This window comes from Cotesia typhae, unplaced genomic scaffold (genome assembly GCF_013202065.1).
Source record: "Cotesia typhae breed Kobodo isofemale line unplaced genomic scaffold, CoteBio_Ctyphae contig_23, whole genome shotgun sequence".
Taxonomy (NCBI): domain Eukaryota; kingdom Metazoa; phylum Arthropoda; class Insecta; order Hymenoptera; family Braconidae; genus Cotesia; species Cotesia typhae.
The window spans coordinates 2079899-2101001 of NW_027423729.1; the positions used below are offsets into that span (position 1 = coordinate 2079899).

The 21103-nt window shown below is 30.7% G+C and overlaps 1 protein-coding gene and 1 long non-coding RNA gene across 4 annotated transcripts in view; one reads left to right on the plus strand and one right to left on the minus strand.

Moving 5' to 3' along the window:
* Pi3k21b (phosphatidylinositol 3-kinase regulatory subunit alpha) overlaps positions 1 to 21103 on the minus strand; it is a 56897-nt gene that overhangs the window by 17489 nt on the left and 18305 nt on the right. For all 3 annotated transcript variants that reach the window (XR_012478796.1, XM_074239320.1, XM_074239319.1), the window contains 4 exons: positions 11478 to 13525; positions 5693 to 5827; positions 3480 to 3858; positions 3192 to 3290 (listed from right to left, as the gene is read on the minus strand). Coding sequence is in view for 2 of the 3 variants with exons in the window: in XM_074239320.1 (XP_074095421.1) it covers positions 3192 to 3290; positions 3480 to 3858; positions 5693 to 5827; positions 11478 to 13525 (2661 nt within the window). In the remaining variant the exon portion in view is untranslated. The remainder of the gene's footprint in view (positions 1 to 3191; positions 3291 to 3479; positions 3859 to 5692; positions 5828 to 11477; positions 13526 to 21103) is intronic.
* On the plus strand, positions 6758 to 7227 carry LOC141524707 (uncharacterized). The gene is made up of 3 exons (XR_012478751.1): positions 6758 to 6876; positions 6965 to 7053; positions 7145 to 7227. It is a non-coding gene; the product is annotated as an uncharacterized LOC141524707 (long non-coding RNA).

Sequence of the window (21103 nt, forward strand, 5' to 3'; positions counted from 1 at the left end):
AATAACGTCTCGGTTGTCTTTGTTCGTGACTATCGTTAACGATGTCAGCGATAAATTTACTTACAAATGAGAAGCACACCTCTTTCTCTCTGTGACTCATCATCTCATTTAGAGTGTCTTTATAAATGAAATTAAATGTCATATTATTAATACTACGTTTATTGACGTTTTTCTTATCAATGACAGCCTACTCGATCAAAAATAATTAATTAAATACTAGTGACTTAAACATACATACAGATTTATATTTATGTAATAAGATTAGATTTTTATCTATTATTTATAATTAAAAACTATTTTATACTCTTAGATACAATTAATTAAATTATTTTTAATTTTAATGGTTCGATTTTATAGAATTAAACCAAAAGCTTGCGGATATATTTATTGCTCATTAAATTGTTTGGAAGTATAAATATATATCTGAAAAAAAAAAAATAATATTATGTGAAAATTATTAGCAGATTATTATAAATAAAAATTATGGTATGTTAGGAAGTATTTTATCACAAGTAATACTTGATAATTAATGACTTTATACGTATTATTATTTTTTTTTTTTTTTTTCAGTACAACCGGAATCATAGAAGCTTTGATAATGTACAAAGAGCATCTATTAATGGATAATAATTTTTGTAATTTATATTCTCATATAATATAATGTAATAAAATTAATAATTACGTATTTATTAATGCAAATTAATTTTTTTTAAGAATTCAAGTAATATTTAATATTATTTTCCGTAAAGATAAAGACATTAAATAGTGTTTTATGTAATCAGAGTTGATTTCTTGCTAAATGTTATTAAAATTTATGATCTGTTAATCAAAACTAATCTACAGAACAAAAAATTTTTTAAATATTACTTAAAAGTACTTTATGTTAAGCCATTAATTTTTTACCAGTTATTGTACCATAATTTAAAAGTTTTAATTGTTTCTATTGACTCGCGTTTTTTAAATATTTTTTCATGGTAATAAAGTATTTTATTTATTACACTTCTTAACAAGCTTAAATTTTCTTATTTTTGAAATAATTTATGTTGTAAATTTTGATCTCTTTATAAAATTTTAGAGATAAAAATTTCAATCATTGATTCACGACAAATTATTGTATCATTTTAAATAGACCGATGGTAATTTGTAATATTTGCATTTTTTTATATTTTTTATCAGTAAATTATAAAAAATATAGAATGAAAAAAAATGCATCTTTAACAATTGAGATTAAGATAAAATAAAATATATGATAGCTAATTTAAATTCCTATTAATAACAGTGATTTCAAAATAATTAATTAAAGACGTAATATTTTGAAATAAAAATTATTCATAGACATTGATGTTTGTCAATCTATAAATTATTAATCACCATAATTTTGTGTAATAATACAATATGATACATAATTATATTTAAACATTTTTTTTTTTTTTTTTTTTTTTCATTCTATCGAATATTGGTTTATCCACAGTTAAAAGATATATACACATACATAAATAATCAACCACGTAAAACTCTCCTGTAGTTACCGATAAGTTGAATAAATGGTGTGTCTCAACTTGACAATTGTCTGTAAATTAAATTACGAGAAACACAACGAAGGAAGACGATAAATGGTGATGATGAAGTGAGTAAAGTAATGGCACGGGTCCGTAGTCTCTTTAGTCTGGCGCCATCATACAACACTATACTATTATATATTATTATATTATACCAACAAACACACACACACACACACACACACACACAAAAATGAAAATTAAACCAACATAAAGCTCATGAATGCACATAGCAGTTTCTTGTGTAGTCATAAACATCACGTGTAATGTTTTTACAAAATTTATTATGCCACAGCACTTATAAATCAAGAAGTAATAACTCGGCAATAATACCGGGGACATTAACGACTATTTTCACTATTAACTCCGAGAATAGAAGCCGTTGATGGTAAAAGGTGGCTAAAGTTAATGTAATAAAATGTTAATAGAACCCTGATTATAAAATGAGACAAAAAAAAATTTTTTGCACGCCTCATAAGCCAAGCGGATGAGGTTGCGCTCTACATTCGCCTTACAAAAATCAAGAGAATTTTTAGAATTTTTTTTAATGAAAAAATGATGACAAAAAAAATTCAATTGTAAAAAATTTGAAAAACGATGCGTAAAATTTTTTAAAAATATTTTTTAGTTCTAATTTAATAATTAAAAGAAAATTAAAAACGTTGGGTAATTTTAGTATTATAAATCAAGCGACTTCTTGAATTAAAATTGTCTCTATTTATTTTTTATCGAACTTGTAGAACAATATTTACACATAAATGTAATGGAAAAATACTAGTTTCAACACTTATGACATTTTGCTTTTTAAATGTATGAAAACTGGCATCGTCAAAAAAAAAAAAATTCCGCTAAATTTTAGCCAAATTTTCAATTTTTTTGTAAAATCCTCTGCCAAAAATCCAATTTTCATTTTTTTTTCCTTTAAACTAGAGTAAATTTTTCATTATACTAAATACGTTAAAAACTTCAATTTTAAATCTACATTTATGAAGACGATCACGAAAATTGTCTTAACTTGTAATAAAGTGTATCTTTTTAGGTAATAAATAGCATAATGATGATAATGGCCAGTAAACACACTGATGTTTTGTGGTTTATTAGAAACAACAGAGAATTACAGCTTGTTGGTATCAGCGTAAATTTATATGGTGGTTAACAAGTAAAGATCCCTACACACTCAATATCTGCTCGTGGTTAGCTTCTTACCGGAAAATAATAATTGTAATAATATTTCTTTTGAATAATTGATAAAGTTTAAATGCACTTTTACCACAAAATAATTTAGATAAAATTTAATTTAAGAAAAAAAAAAAAATTCACGATAATGGTTTATGTTTTAATATAATAATGAAACATAATAAGAATAAATATATCTAGATATTATACATAATAATCATTGACTGGTATTTGGGGGACGATGAAGAAAAATCCTTGTCACTCAACGTATCACGAGATCAAGGTGAGTATCTCATCAATACAAGAGGGAACAAAGTGATATAAATAATCTAGCTCACTGGTGTGATTCGTTGTAGGAGAATTTAAATAAAATAATAATAAAAAAAAAAAAAAAAAAAAAAAAACTATCAGTTGTAAAAATAAAATAAAGTTCGAGTAAAAAAAATTTTAGCGCACCTGAAACCAATCGGTTAGCACGACTCTCTTGGTCAGATGGTATGCAAGCCGTGGGCAAACCCGTTGCTGAGCACGTTCTGTGGGCGACCAAACCACAATCTGTAAGAAAAAAATAATATAATAATCAAGTGAGTTCTGTGATTCGGCCATGTTATGTATATAAAAGGAAAAAGAAAAAAAAATAAATATATTTATAAGTAAAATTTGACATCCTGCAGAATATTTTTGGATGAACATAATGCTCTTTGCGATTATACCGATAGACTAATAAAATAAATATAATAATACCTTGACAGAGGAATCCTTGATGCAAAAGACCCCGAAGATATTTGTGGCACTTGTCGCACTTCTCTAATACACTAAAACTATGTGGTATTAGATTATGCTTCTGATTATTAACTGCATTGTTGGTGGTTGCTGCAGCAAGGGCAACTGATGATGATGATGATGATGATGAGGTTGATGATAGTGATAGTGATGAATGATCACTACCAGTATTACTATTATTAGTTGATGTTATATCATTATTGATTGTCAGCTGCTGGGATTTGTTGGTACTGTTATCGGCTGCGGATGCTGGTAATGCTGGCAATGAAGATGGCCGGCACAACTCTTCGATGCACACCAATATATTTTTTTGATGGAATTCATCTTTTATTCCCATATTCTAAAATTCAAATAAGAAGCGAAAATTTAAATATGAATATTAAAATATTAGGTGAATTATTTAAGATAAATTTCTATAAATATTTAAAAATTAATGTGTATTTTTTTCAATACCCTTATTAGGTCATTTAAAAAAAAAAAATATGTTAAATTTTCAAATATTAAAATTTCATTAAAAAATTTCAAAAAAATAAAATTTAATCTAAAAATGAATTTAATGACACGTTTGTACTATTCGTTTAATAAAGTACAAAAAAAAAATTAATTTTGTATTACGTCTGCAAACATTTAATTTATACGACGACCCTAATAAATATAAATAAAAAAAAAGAAAAATAAAAATCCATATTCATAATAAAAGTTTAATCAACCGTAGACTTGTAGAATATGACACGAGGTACGTGGTCAACGAAACGTGACATTTGTTTCAGAGTGTACTCGTGAGCCAAAATCAAGTCACAGGCGAGTGATAGAGAACCGAATAGAAGTAAAGGCAAAGATAATGACGACGAGGCTGAAAAGAAAGAGGAGAAGAAAAATAAAAGAGAGAGCTGGAGCTTGATAAGGGCCAGGAGGGAGGTGTAGGAGGTTTAAGAGGTGAAGAAGGGAAAGGTAGTGGCGAAGAAGTTTTAAAGATAAGCGCAATGTATCGAGAGTTGCGGGATAGGAGATGAGTACGAGAGAATACTCTTGGATACTCAGACAAGACAAAGATGGTTATTCTTCTTGTTCGTTTTTATTTTTCTTTGTGTAGTAGTTGTTGGGTGTGTAGTAGTGGGAGTTACTTCTCCAAGATCACGGTGGGGTTACACGAGTTAAGAGGAGAGATAGAGGCCGTTTTCACGGACAGAAAGGACACGAGTTGAGCATAATTTACGAGTCGATTAGTATGTTAATACGGATTAACAGTGATGATGATGATGAAAAAAATTTTAAATAAAAATCTTGGCACCTTGCATTTTTGTCGCCTCACTTTTTTTTCTTTATACGCGTTTTTGATAAGCTCTGAACTTACAATTAATTCTTTTAAAAGTTTCATTTCAATTATCCTTAGTTTCACAAATTTTTATTGCTAATTACTTGAATAAAATTTTCCATTGATGTACGAAAACGTAAAAATTATTATTATTTAAAGTTGTGAATTTAATAACCTATGAGACCTTCAATTGATTAAGTGTAAGCGAGTAATTTGAATAATATTAAAAAAAAAAAAAATATCTTGAGAACCTTCAAGAGACATTAAAAATCTCGATACTGATTTGATTATTATATGATGAGCATGTGTATGGATAGAATGTGAATGTAAATGTGTGTAAGTATTAAAGCCAATAGAATAGAATATTTAGTTTTGTATATCTGAATCGTTAGTTGGCTCTTTAGTTCTTTATTTTATTGCTTTATCTCGAAAACTACTGTAGCAAAAGAGAAGACTAACTCGTAGTGGTATAACGTAGTAGAGAACATAACGGTCCAGGTCGAGAGTAGTAAAGAGAGAACCAAACGGGGATATCCGAGTACCAGAGCGAGCGAATGATCGTAAAACTGAGCTAATACCGATCCACAGAAAACCGCTTGCCGTCTTTATCGCTCGACCTTTCGCTTCGCAAGTTTAATGCTTCGACGGTGACTGCCACCCTTGTACATTTTTTTTCACAAAACGATTAGAAACAACCCAAGAAAAAATACACCATAAAATAGCTACAGCAAAAATAATAGAAAAAAAAAAAAAAAAAAAAAAACTTGTAAGTTTTATTAGTTAGATAAGTAAAATACGAGATACAAGTTTAACTGGATTAGTTTATTTTATTTATTTAAGTATAAATAATTAAGCTTACCATCAGCTTATCCCGATCCAAATGAATAAGATCGGCGCCTTTGATGTCCTTAGACTTGAAGACGTCTGCATAGCGATACAGATTTAGGGCCGACATCCATTCAACGACATTCAGCGATGTCCATTCGTTGACGGGCTGCAATTAATATAAATATATACATTAGTAAGATGGAACAATGCAGGAAGATTAGATTTAGATTTATATTTAAATAAAATAAATACGTATGTACATAATTAAGGAAAAAAAAAATAGCGTTTAGTGTTGTGATCAAAAGAGGCTGGTGCTATCAATCAGTTTAATAGACCGCGCAAAATCAATTAGCTTATCCGATATTAACTTGGAAACCTTGACTCGTTAAACTGTCATTTGCGGTGCAAACTGGGCGTCAAACGAACGTGATTTTCAACTTCTTGTATATATTACTTATGAAACAAAAAGCGACAGTATAAGTAAATTATTAAATTTATTCACTTTTATCATTATTTTTTTTTTTTATTTATTTATTTATTTATTTATTTTTTTTTTTTTTTTGTATTAATAATATCTCACTTTGCAAAATAAAATTAATGACTGAGAGTGAAAGTTTAGTAATAAATCGAAAATAAATATTAAACTACATAACATAACAGGACTATGGTGAGATAACAACCATGCCCACTGAGAGCAATGCTCCTTGTATTAATCCGAACCCTTATTTAAATTTGGTAGATTGCCAATACAGGTCAACTAGGGATAATGAATTAAAGGTCGGCGAGTAACTTTAAGGAAATTGCCAACTGGCACCCGTGATGAAGAGTTAATGAGGATGAGCTTAAACTTGGTGCGAACAACTAGTACGAAGAAGAAATAACTTTATTTATGTTTAAACAATAAACAGAATAAATTTAAAATTGACCACTTGGCTGTGTCTATATTATATCCAGTACGAGCGTCTATATCTACATCATTTGTCTCCTCTTCTTCTTATTCTTCTGCTTTGTAATTTTTTGCTGAGCCTCAATCACTTTTTAACGATACTTTTTTTAGCAGTCCACAAACTGAACGGGTTATCAGTCAACTGGTTTAGTCTGAAACTACCTCTCTACTCTTCAAATCTGGTGAATGTTTAACACAGAGGAGAAATAGACAAAAAAATCTATAAAGACAAGTAACATCAGTAGCTCAACATCGAGTCTATAGTGAAGGTCTCCGCCTACTTTAACTCGGACTCTTTCTTCTTCTTCTTCTTTATCATCATCATTATAATTATTGTCTTCTTTTTTTTATTTACAGTTTTAGTTTTCTTCAGTGGTTTGCAGAATCTCTGAGGGAACATTTGTCCAACTGAACCAAATGATAGAGCAATCGCAAAATCTTATACCGTAAGTACATCGGTAGATAACACAACTTTTACGATTATGTGTTGGATAACTACTGCCAAATTACTGTATTAATTTTTATTTTTATTTTTAGTCGGTTTGTTTTATTTTATTTTATAAAAACTGAAAGCTCATTTCGCCTTTAATTCTGAAGAAAAAATACAAAGTCAATTAGATGATGCTAGGGACCCGCAAATTAAAGTTGTAATTTTACATTACTTTGATCTGGCTCAATAAGCCATCATCAGAAGCAGAAGCAGAAGCAGAAAGAGCGGTTCAGGGCAGTGGCAATAAATGAAAAAGAAATAATAAAATGAGAGATGAGATGGGATGAAATTAAATGAAAAGAAATGAAATAAAATAAAATGAACGAATGCCTCAATTGGAATCAATGCTATTAATTGATGAGCTCTTGTTCACAGGCGTGTCTTTCAACGAAAGGTACCACCTACTTTTCATTCTCAAAGTAAATTTGCTTTTTAAATGTCTACAGTGATACACACCAGATAAAATTATTGATTTATGTTTGTAAATAATGAGTAAGTTATTAAAATATTAATGGATTTTAAACAAATTGGTGGATGGATTTAGATATGCTCCGTATAGGTCACTTATAAATCATCCTTTTCTTTTGCTTATTTCATATCTGGGCTATTCCGAGCCAAACTGTTGTGAAACGTCCTTTTTTTTTTTTTATCCAGTTAAAGGTTTTTATTTTCGGTCAAGTTAAAAAACTTCAACTTTTTTTTTACTTGTTTTTAAGATTGCCAATTTTTTAACGCTGTTAATTTATAAATTCAATTTTTAATCTTAACTATTATGTAAAGTTGAATTTAATCAATATTTAAATTTTACAAATTATATTTAATTTTTTTTTTTTTTTTTTACTTTAATAAATCACAAATCAAATTTTAAAATAATCATTAATTAATAAATTATAATTTTAAAAGTTTAATAATTATTTAATTAAAAATTAAATTTTTTAAATGACTATTTAAATTTTCAAACAAAAATTTTTTATCACAAATAATTAAAAAATTTATTATTATAAAACACACTCCTTAAATTAATCTTAAGGACAGTTATTTTAATTTTCTGTAAAATGTTATCTATTAGTCATCTAAATAATCTCTTGATTTGTACATTCGTTGTTACTAATGTACTTCTCAAGGATAATTTATAGAGACGTCCAGTAGACAGAAATGAAATTTACTGTCAGCGCGTCTTAGTTACTCATTAATCATTTTGTACTATTTGTGATGATACTATTCAAAATAAAAGATTCACTTAACTTATTTTATTAAATTATATGAAAATAAATACTTAAATAATAACAGGTAGTTTTAATGATGAGAAAAAATTAATTTTCCAAGCGTAAAAAAAAATGATTACCAATAATTGGTGTAAAAATGACTCACAGATAAAAACTCTTTAATGGTTTTTTAATAGCTCCTAACGGCCGGTAACTAATTTTATTCTGTTTCATACTTATAGTGGATTATATACTAATTGTACCATTAAATAAACGATCACTATATAATTATAATTATCTACGCCATCAATTGGAAATATTTAATTTAAAATTAAAAAATTAAATTTGCATTCGATAATTTTTAATAGACTGTTAATAAATTAAATACTAAAAATTAAAATAAATTCAAATATCTAATGTTAAACTGCTAACTAGTAATAATGATTAATTACCCGTTAATCTATTTTAGTATATAATTAAAAATTAAAAAAGCGATTTTTTGGTGTGTTAGTCCGTGTGAGTGTTAATTTAGTCTGATATCGTAAAGACAATAAATATTGATAGATATTTAATTTATAGAGTTCTGTCATTCGAATAAGTTAAATGCTAATTGGCAAATAGTATATAGAAAAAAATTAATGCCAACAAGTTACCGGTGTTTAATTTATTAACGTCAATATACACACCGTGTAATTATATTTAAAAAATTCATAAATATACCTATATCTCTATATATAAATATGCTCGCTCAAGTTCTGGCTGTTGAGCTCATTTGAATTTCATAAGTATTAAATGTTTTCCTGTGCAATAATTTCGATATATCGTAAACTAGAAGCCATTTGCCGATATTCAGAACGTATTATCGATAGTGTGGTATACGCGTGCGCAAAAACGATTTTTTAATAAATATTTATATTACATCATTTTTTTTAATTTTATTTTTTCATCAAAAACTCTTTTTTTATCTTTTTTTTTTTCTGAAATTTTAAACTTTGATGTTTTTTGATGAAAAAAAAATTGATTTTTCGTTTTTGATTAACTGTAACGTTAGACTATTTATTGTCTGTAACTGAAAAATATAAAATCATACAAGACGATTTCAATTGGACTTAAATCATTGAGTTTAACGAGAATGCCACCAGTTTTACGGCTTTCTAGGGCAGCCCATAATGTTTTCAAGCTACAAATACATTTATAGAGCGTTTTAAACACTTGTACATGGATATATATGTATGTACATTTACACGTAAGTGAACGATGACGACGACGACGACAACGACGATGGCGCCGAGTACGGGGGGCAAATGAAAAAAAGCCACCGGAGCTATAACTTGGTACATTGTGCACCTTTCGCTTGCTTGAGTTCTCTTATATTTTTCCCTTGGTGACTTGCTGCTGGATAAGATGCTGGATGCCTGTATCCAATCTCAATTTCATTTCATAACACAACTAAACGATCGCTGGATATTTTCTGGTCCAGCAAATTAAACAGAAGCAAGTTGAATTTTGTAAAAACTTAGTCAAGTTTTGTTAACTAAATGCTAAACTCAAGCACAAACGCTTTACCCCAAAATACTAAAAGTTAAGATTTCTTTAGAAGCTATACGATCATTTATAGTAAAACCACGTTCGTTGCCTTTGATATCTATTATTACATTATAATATACACATACGCGTATTAATATTATATCTGTTATGTTAAGTCTTGTAGAAAAATTTAAGTGTGTGTGGTCTTAGGCTGAGTAAATAAATACCCGAGTCTATATACTCAAATCTATCAGTTGACTGTATACTGTACGATTGCCGCGATAAAAATACATTAAGCGTGTATAAATGTCAAATGGTTTATATTTTATTAAAAGTATAAAATAAATTTTTTTTTTTTTTACTTTCCAGAGATTTATAAAAATTACTCTGAGCTGGTGTGAATATAGTATTTTATTTTCTAGTTACGAGATTTTTTTTTCGTTACGAATTTTTAAGTATCCAAAAAATTATAATGTAAGTAACAAATATAAGACTTTTTTTAATCGACAAAATTAAAAAATTCACACAATCTATTTCTTTAGAAAAAAAAAAACTTACCAAATATTTTTCATTTTATGAAAATAATTTTTTGACTTTTTCATTGACAATATCTTTTACAAAAAAATTTTTTTGGAGTAGAATAAAAATATTTATTAAAATTTGAAATCACTGGTAAAATTTTTTTTGCAATAAACTTAAAAATTAAAACATTCACGGTTAAAAAAACACAAAAAAAATTTTTTAGAACTGTTTTCACACCAACAATTTATACAGTATACAATAAATATTAATATTATTATTAAATTATAAATAAACTGGAGTTTATTATTGTAAATGTAAAAACGACTTTGGTGCACTTGATAACACTGAGCTATCTTTCCATGATTTCAGATGACATTGCAAACGCAATGTGTCTTTAAATTTACATACATCTGTATATGTCTGTGTGATAATAATGTATTAATGTATGACTAACAAAACCGTGTATATGCATAAATAAAGGAGAATGTGTGTATATACAACGAGTGTTTGAATAATTTATACGGCAAATAAATTCAGGAAATGAGTATGTATCTATGCTTCAAACAAAATTATTTTTTTTCCTACATATGTTTTTTTTTTATTTTATTTTTTTTTATTAAATAAACTGTAAAAATTTCAGAGTAGAAAACTGAGTGTGAATGATATCGTTTGATTACTATACTACATACTTATAATACACTTGAAACATTTCAATTGTTTGCTGAATATATCCGTATTAATAAGAACGTAAGTGAGTATGTATAATTATTATTGTTACATATATTGTTCTCAAGAGAATGACCTCGGTCTGGGAAATCGGTTCAATGCTCGCTACACGTTACACACCCTAGTGCGACGAGGTCCTCGGATCGGATAACCCTCGCGATTAATGTTAATGAGGAAAAAATATTAAATAAAGTAAACGCAATTGTAATTATAATTATAATTACTAAGGCGTAGTATTTAAGAGATTTACGTTCTCTCAAGATAATCAAAATCTTATTTAAAGAATATAAGTATTGACAACGCAATAAAGATAAGGACAAAATAAAAACAGTGTGTATATGAGTAAAAAATAAAAACATTCAAGTTGAAAGAAAAAAAAAAAAAAAAAAAAAAAACTCACCTTTTCTACATCATAAACTTGCCCCGGCAATGCATGACCCTTCGGGATCCACTGGCACAAGTGCTGACCGCTGAACTCCTTGCAGACAATGTGGAAACAGGCGTGACACTCTATAGGACAAATAGATCCACACATACAACAACATAGACTTGAAAATTTATTACTATCAATAACATTATTGTGTCGATGATGTGTATTTAATATTTTAAACTGTTTGTTATTAGCATTATTGTTATCAACAACCCCATTACTATTTCTTGTGTTACAAATAATACCGTTAATACTTTTGTAATTAACGATATTATTGCTCCGGGTTACCAACTGCTGTTCATCACAATTATTAAAATTCTCTTTGACTTTGAGAACCTGACCAGAATCAACACCGGGGAGTTCAATGAGCCTGTCGACCTTGTCGACATTAGTTTGTTGCTCATTGCTAGAATTTGTTGGAACCAGGACGACCTTACTAGCGCTAGTGCACCAACACATGTGCCGGTGAAAAGAAAGAGGTCGTGCGCATGATACATGCTGCTGTTTGAGCTGTAGCTGAATACTGTTGCTATTACTGCTACCGTTACTATCAACATTTAGCTCACTACTGGCGTTCTCCACCGTCCACTCCGAGGATTTAATACGCGAATTATTATCACTAAATTTCATCAACTGAATATCAGTCAATTGAGCTTTATTGTTAATATTATTGTTACTATTAGAATTATTTTGCAATAAATTCTGTGTTGTCAGGACGTTGAAGAGGACCGTATCGAATATTTTTTCCGGAAGACGTGTCTTGCCATTGCCTTGATGGCCGTAACAGGAGGAAGTGAGGAGAGCTGCTGAAGAGGAATTGCTACTGCTACTGTCAGTATTGCTGGTGCTGATGCTTTTGCTATTGCTGGTAGTATTTGTAGTTGAGACTGTACTGTTACTGGTACTGGTACTAGAACTGGTATTAATGGTGGTGGTGCTGTTACTGCTGCTGCTGGTGGTACAAGTGGTGATGTTGGTGTTCTTTGCGGATAAGATGGGAGAAGTAGAGTCACAGCTGCCGACTGTTGTGTTGCTCATTTGCGTTTGACTCGCTGAGCGACGTTGAACGCCTGTGGCGCCGCCCCGCGACCTCGAGGAACGTTGCTCCAAGTCACCGTTTCCATGCGGCTGCTCCGGGTGGTGTTGCGCGGTGAAGGACGTTAACGATTGGCCGGTCTCGTTGCCGGGTGACGAGGCGCATGCCGAGTTTTCGCACGTGCTTGTTGATGAAGATATTGAATTCTTAATTGAATTATTATAATCCGGTGTTACTATTCCTGTTCCATCTGATCCTGAACCTGATCCCGATTCTGAACTGGAGTATAAGGATGAGGAGCTATTGTTGGATTTCCAATTATTGTTGCTGTTGCTGTTGCTATTATCATTACTATTATTATTATTATTATTATTATTATTATTATTATTATTATTATTATTATTATTATTATTATTATTATTATTATTATTATTATTATTATTATTATTATTATTGGTACTGTTGGAGTTATTTAAAGTAAAGCGCGATTGACTGTGCTCGGATTGGGCTCCGATAACGATCGTATCGGTGACAATATTACTTGAGGGGTTGCTGGTATTATTGGTATTATTGGTATTACCGGTGGTGGGACTCGTTGTCACGAGATTTGGTACCACCGAGGACATCGGCCCGCTGGTGGTTGTTGAGGTGACAACGACACCGTTGCTGGTACCACTGGACGAAGAGGAACCTTTGCGCAGCATATAATTGTCGGCATCAACCTCTAAAATTCTCGATATTCCCGGTGGTGTTTTAGCTTTTGAATCCTGCTGGTGGTCATCTTTTTTTGGTGAAGTATTATGGTGCTGGTCCTTAATCTCCGATGATGATATTAATGACCTAGTTGAACAAGAGTTGTGATCCTCGACAATAACTGGATCAGATTCAGCTGAACGCCGATAGAGATCTTGTCTTATTCTTCCGATTAAAACTAATGACTGCACTTGGGCAGTTGTAGGCGAATTCGCCGTCTGCTTCATCACTAAACAAGACAATATAACTGATCATTAGATATTTTATAAAACTATTATATATACATATATATATATATATATATATATATATATATATATATATATATATATATATATATATATATGTTTATGTATATAGATATATTAAGTTTTGCAACGATCGACACTGCGTTGACTACCTCCAAATAAATCTTGAGCTTCACTTGAACAATTTAGCTCCATTGTCATCGCGTTCAACACTATTTATTTATTTATATATTTATTTTTATATATATCTATATATTATATTAATTTATATCTTATTTTTTTTTTTTTATTTGGCATATGGTGAATTCTATCACGTATACAGGCATCCACCAGAAGGCAACTCAATAGACAACCTCCAAGAGACACACGTCGACACTCAATCAAATCACTTTCAACGTTAAAAAATTCCAAACTTTTTACAATCTTCTCGATGATGAGAATAAAAAAAAATTACCCGTCGTTCCCTTTCTCCCTCTTTCAATTTATTTCTCTTTATTGATGAGGATACTATTATTATTATTATTATTATTATTATTATTATTATTATTATTATCAGTACTGGTGTGTCGACTTTATTCGGCACAAAAGTGTGTTCCTCATCCGCTATTCTTCGTTCTCGATTGCTATTAACATTAACAAGAGAGTCTGTTGAGTGTGTCCTTGCGTAAATTCAGTTTTTTTTAAATATTATTTTTTTATCATCATCATCATCGTCATTATCATTATTATTATTATTTTCAAACTCATGCTTCTTCCCACAAAGCGACCAATGTAAACGCGAGTTTCACGAAGCTGAACGAAACCGGTTTTTAAAAGGCGGGTACATACTATTCTTCGGCGCAGTATTCCATAGAGGTTGGCAAGGAACGGTCTCGATCAAGATGATATGCCTAAGGAATCTCTTCTTCTCCGTTCATACCACGAGGTACCAAAGGATTATTCGAGGTACGGAGGTGCCTTCTCAAAGGTGCAACCGTCACTCCCAGTCCAAGTCCACCTTCCACCTTTGCCGACTAATTTTCTTCCCCAAACAATTATTTTAGTATTTCAACAAAACTAAACAATACGTTCAACATAAATAAATTGAATTAAAAAATTTAACTGAATCATTACCGGCTTAAACACCTTTTCAGCTAATAATATATATTATATATATTTATCTCTACAATGGAGATATGTTTGTTGGACGAGGCCTCACATCAACTATGAATCGTTCAATCTAATGCTTATACTGTTGACTATCGTCCTAATCTTGTGTTCCACGCGGAAATCCAATGATTTTAACGGCCTCGTACACTCGAAGGTCATTGCTGTAAGCCCACCGTAGCCTGGCCTTTATCCCACTCCAAACTCGTTAATATATATAAATTTTTTTTAATTTTATTTTTCTTTATTCCTATTCTCTTTTTCGCTCCTCACCGTTAGCTACTCGCTATCTCAATTTTTTTTATTTTATTTTTTTTTTTTTTTCCCCCAACTAAAATTCACAGGCAAGCCTTTATGTCGCAATAGCTCCCGGCGAAACAGTCTCGTCCACCACGAGTCACTAGACGAGGACAGCTTATACCAGAGTTTGAAAAATAAAAAAACTTTAACATACAACAGCCACAAGCACTGAGTTTGCCAACTCTACTCTCAAGCACTGACTCTTCTCTGTGATCGTTAAGACGATTCACAAATTTTTTTTTTTTTTTTTTTTTTTGCACTCCTTTTATCTGAGATTAAAGCTGGACTTGAAGGTTATTCAGCACAGTTCACTTGATATTCTAAAAATAATTTTTTCTTTTAATTTTCATCCAAATCCAAAACTTTTACACAAATAATCCTGGTGATAATGATGAATAAAATTTTTATTTAAGCAAAAAAGAAGTGAACTAGTGGAAGGATCTCGTGAGTTATCAACAGATCACGATAAGCCAACCAGCAAACAACCGGTCGGTAAGAACGGAGCAGATATAATACAGATATAGACAGCAGTAGTCAGCCCGTTCGTCAGCGAAATATTGTAAGAAAACTCACTCCACACACCGATACAGATATACAGATGCAATGTGGGTGCATCTACTGACACTAGATCAGTTTATAGGAGCTGTATAATGCATAATACTTATTTCTTCTCTTGCACAGTCCCGGCGGGTCTACCTCTACTGACGTACGTTGATTTTTCTACTTCACTGGACACTCTCTTCACTACTTCGTTCATATCAGCCGCATTGTCTTCTTACGGGTGATAAATAATATCGTCGTTGCAAGTGCAACCTAAATTAATTAATCTGACGATAAAATTGCAATGAAATTTTTAACAAATCATCACAATAATCAGTCAGCGAGTATTATTTATTTAAAATAATAAATTAAAACGTTTTTCACTCAATAAAATCTTCCATCGGCATATTTATCAAAAATCCGTGTATGTATACCTGAGAAATGAAAGTTTAAATATATCACATCTCCTCCTTAATCACTGTACTGGGTTATTCGCGCACGCTCCTACCTTCTCTCATATTTTCTGTAAAAAATTATAAAATTCATTGTCTAAACTTTGAATAGTTCTTATTAAGTTTTAAGTTATTATTTGTAAGTTAAAAAAAGTCCACTTTAGAGGTGTTTAATGCACCTGACAACCGTGAATTCACGAACCTGTCGCACGTTTGTATAAAACACTTTTCCTCTCATTTACAGCGGCTCTTAACTCTATCTACACATACATACATAGTAACAGATAGAGATAAAAAATATTAAATAATAACAATTACAATTTAAAAACGCTTACACTGACTGTCAACCGCGTTTCTTATATTATTTTATCTTCTGGTCTTTCATTTGTAAGCACGTCGTTATGATAGTGTGTGAAGATGTCAGTTTATGCCTCGTTGTTTAATTCTGAGATCAGCCTGCCGGTCTCTTGTCCTTTTATTTAATTTTACTCCTTATTGATAAAATATTATAGTAATAACAATAATTACTATTATTAAATTAAATAATCAAATGTTATATTGTGTGTCGATAAAAGCCAACCAGTAACTTTAATCAGTACTCCTTGTTGTTAATTTCTTCAATTATCCACCTCGAAATAGTTATCATTAGATTATACAATTATTACTCTAACTATTTTAAATAATTAGTCTTGATAAAAATCAATCAATAGCAATAACTATTTAATATATATTTTTAATAGTCTTTTAAACCCAATACCAGAAAAAATTTCAATGCATAAGTGAATTAAGAAACATATATACATTTATATATTTATATTTATATACGCGACTTGACAATAAAATATATTTAATCCGGCAAACTCTTGTCTTTAAACCCGTTGAGATGTACCCGTCGTCGAGTCGAATCTCGTTTGTGAGCGAGCACGGTGGCGACGATCCGTGTCGTAATGTCGACCGACGAGGACTGGCTGTCTCACAAATTCAAATGCTGGTGCTCCTTTCCACTGCCGTCTTCACTCCTAACTCCTATATCTATCCCCTTGGTAGTATTGGTATTGGTGTTGGTTGGTAGCTCGCTCTATTCGCTCGTTCCTGTTATACGTACTTATACGAATACGAATCGCCCTCGTATTCGTACTCGTACTCGGTGCGCCGGATTTCCCTGGCCCTGCTTTCAATGTACTGCCACTACCTTCCCTTCTCTCGCTCTAGCTGCCATCTTTTAAATCCAACACTAATTCCCACTCGCTTGCTCGCTAACACACACTCCGATCGTAATAAAAGACACACACGTGTGCGATAGTGTGTATCTATAAACGGCTGAGTTTAATTTAACCATCTCCGTTGTATCCACGACATCTAACATCTTTTCTCTTTACACAGGCCTCTATCTTCATCAATATTCTTCTCTCTCCTTCAAATTTATTCACCGTTACTCCTTCTCCGTCCAGCAATCTCCGTACCCAGTCTCTCAATCGCCCTTGCTAACTGCAGTGAGCACACACTCCAATCTATGTACTTTTATCCATATAAATTAATATCAATGCAATATTATTCAAAAATAATGCTCCAAATTTTGATAAAAATAAAAAAGTTCAAAATATCAAAATTGGAGTTTTTATTTTTTTACAGGCATGTCAAAGGTTTTCAGCTACTGTACGATTGTATAACAGTCAAATGACTCGGCTTACAGCTGACCGGCCGGTCCGTGGTGTTCAGTTAATAGCCATAGTTTGTGCTGTAACTTCTATCTATCCCCAAAACCGCGACCGTTTCTACCCAACTGGTACTTACACTACTACCACTACTGTATTATCTTTCTCTGTGTTGTGTGCTGTAATAATACATTGATACACACAAAGATAGACTCGCACGATCTCGCGAATGTTCGGTTACGCTCGTGGCCTTTTGTCAGTCAACGCTGTGCGAATTTATTCCGAGAACCCTGTGCTTAAGGTGCCACGAGTTGGTTCTGCTGTTAAACCAGGAGAAAGATTTTTATTTTATTAGTTTTGGGAAATTTCCATCCCCTGGATTTTACAGGGTCATGTCCTCACACGGGATTTCCCTTTTTACGAATAGAAATATACCCTATTATTTTTTTGGAGCTTTATTTTTTAGACAACATACAGTAGTTTCATTGAGGAAATGGTCGAGAGAAAATAAAAAATATAAAAATAAATTTTTTATATATAAATGTGTGTGTATATATAAAAGAGAGGATGTCATTGTTGAACGGGAAGTCAAATAGCGAGTCGGAATAACGATTTGTACAAACTTGTGAGCATCCTGACAAATGATTAATTTTATGATTTTTTTTATTGTTTATTTAGTCTCAGTCTCATCGATAAATTCACTTAAATATTAATCTTATATATATATATATATATATATATATATATATATATATATATATATATATATATGTATATATATATATATATTACTTTTATTTTATTCTGTTTATAGACTTCAATTCGAATAAAAAAGTAACCCGAAGTAAATTTATTAAAAAATCAATAGTATTTAATAATAAAATAAAATAAAAATCAAATAGAATGTAATAAAAATTAAAATCATTAAAGTGCATTTGACAATAAATCTGTCACTTAAGTAATCTATGTTACAAAGGCATTATCATCATCTTGCTTCCGCTCCGATTATAAACGCCAAACCTCACATTATATTACAACTATCCACATACATTCTTGTAATATATGAATGTATTGTAATATTACACACATATTGTTCTCAAGCAATATGTGGCGATTTACTCAAACATACAGATACTTATATACTTATACACGCGTATAAATATATAAATATATAAATGTATAGGTACAAATGTGTATACGTAACGATATAACACTCAAAAGAATAGAATAGAAACGGGCTGATACGGGAGTATGAAAGTGAAAAGCAACTTTCTGGAGGGTCATGGTTGAAGATGTGAAACAGGAGCCCGGTTTTACGATTATCAAACTACTTATTTGTAATTTAATGCGATGCAGTACACACACCAATAAAATAATATAATAAATAAAATAAAATCATATATGCATGTACATGTCTAAATAAAATAAAAAAATAAAACGGGGATCACTGCATTAAAAATTACAAGCCAAGGTTAAATTAATAGTAGATAAAGTCTCATTACTTGCCAGATCTCTGATAAAGAATTATTTAAGTGCAATATAATTTAAAAGTTAATAAATAACTAAATTTATAAGTTGTAACAATCATAATGAATGTATTAAATTTTTAATTTAAAAACCGGTCTGATGTCTGATGTAAATCTGGCTGAATTAATCAATCAGATATAGACAATTTTAAACAATAGACAATAATAGATTTTCTTTGGTAAAAGAAGAATATAAGGCAAAGGAGAAAAAATGAATCACCCATCATGCGAATGAATGAAAAAATGTCAAAGTTTTCTATTTATATGGATGTATATGTGCACATATGTGTGCATATATATATTTATATATTATATAGAAGTATGGAAGTACAGTGTGACACTTGGTAACACAGGGGAATTGAGAATTGAATCGATTGGAGGTTGAAAGATATTTTTTTTCCGGAGCTGCAAACAGCTAAGCTACCCTTGCCAGTTAAGTAGTTACGGACCTGGTTCGGTCGAACAGGGCTCGGACGTTTCCGGCTGTACACTCTACCTCCTTCTTTGAACACCGAGTTTTCACGATTACAAATCGAAGTTACCCGAGATACAACGAGCAACGTGTGTGAAGGTGTGCATGTGTGTGCGTACATGTATTACCGATGAAACCAAGGGGATTCGCGCATGTGCGACATCATCAACTATCATGAGGAGAGACACGACCCGCTGCTGGTGGTTTTTCGCTCGATTGCCGACCCGGTTGCCACTCGGTCGATCTGCACGAATGTCGAGTCTCATCAAGTCTGTACGCACTCACGTGCAAAATAAAAGAGAATTTGAAGAATACGAATAACACAAAAAATGTATGATGATAATAATAATAATAATAATAATAATAATAATAATAATAATAAAAATATAGCTAGAGATATTGAAAGGCTTTAATATATAGATATATCTGTCGGGGAGCTGTTATGTATATGGAGATCGATCCCTGACCAAACGTTATATATGAGTTATTGAAATTAAAAAAACAAAAAGATATTTTTGGCATGAAATATCACTAAAACTGACATACAGCTATTGTAAAAACTCGAGCTCATAGAGCACGCGAAATAGAATTGGGATATTGCAAAATTTATAAATGGGTTTAAATATCGAGGAAAAATGGGTATGATTAATGGCTCGTTGATATATGGGTGTACGGATGTACGAGGAACCAAAATAATGGCCAGAGAAAGAGAGATGGATGAAAGGGAAAGAAAAAAAAAAGAAGTTAACATTTGTGGTGGAAATAATGATAAAAATGAAACACAAAGCAATAATCTTTTTTTTTGTTTCGAGACAAGTCTAAACATCTTACGTTAATCGCGACAATTAACTACATCGAACCATGGGTCTTTGTCAACGCAACTTACGCTCTAAATTACAGATTCTTAATTCCTATGCACTGATGAGAGTACGGTATGTTTAATAGGACTAGGAATAGCCTTATCTTTATCTGTTGTATGCTGGGCATGTGGTGTTAAGCGAAATAGTCTTTAAGATAAATTGTTTCATAGTTTTTGGATTTTTTTTTTTTTTTTTGTTTCTGTAAAGAAAGTAAAAATATTCTTTGTAAAAAATGTTTTTAATAAAATTAGATACGTTGATTTTGATAGTAGTTATAGAAAAAAAATTAAAAAGTTACTCTTTGCGGTACATTCATCAAAGGGTGGGTGCCTCGAACAAAAAATTGTAAAAATCAATACTTAAAATTTTATTTTATAAAAATGACATTTTTTCGATTTTTTGTTTGAAACTCCATTTATTACTACAAAAAATATAATTTTTTAATTGCTCCGTTTTCCGTTTAGTTTAAAAAAAATTTTCAATTTCATCCATGATAATTACAAATCTTAGAAATTTTTCTCGATAAAAAATACTTATACTTGTTGAAAAAAATTTTTTTATACAGATTAAACGTTGAATTTTTATCCACAGAGCGAAACACATAGAAC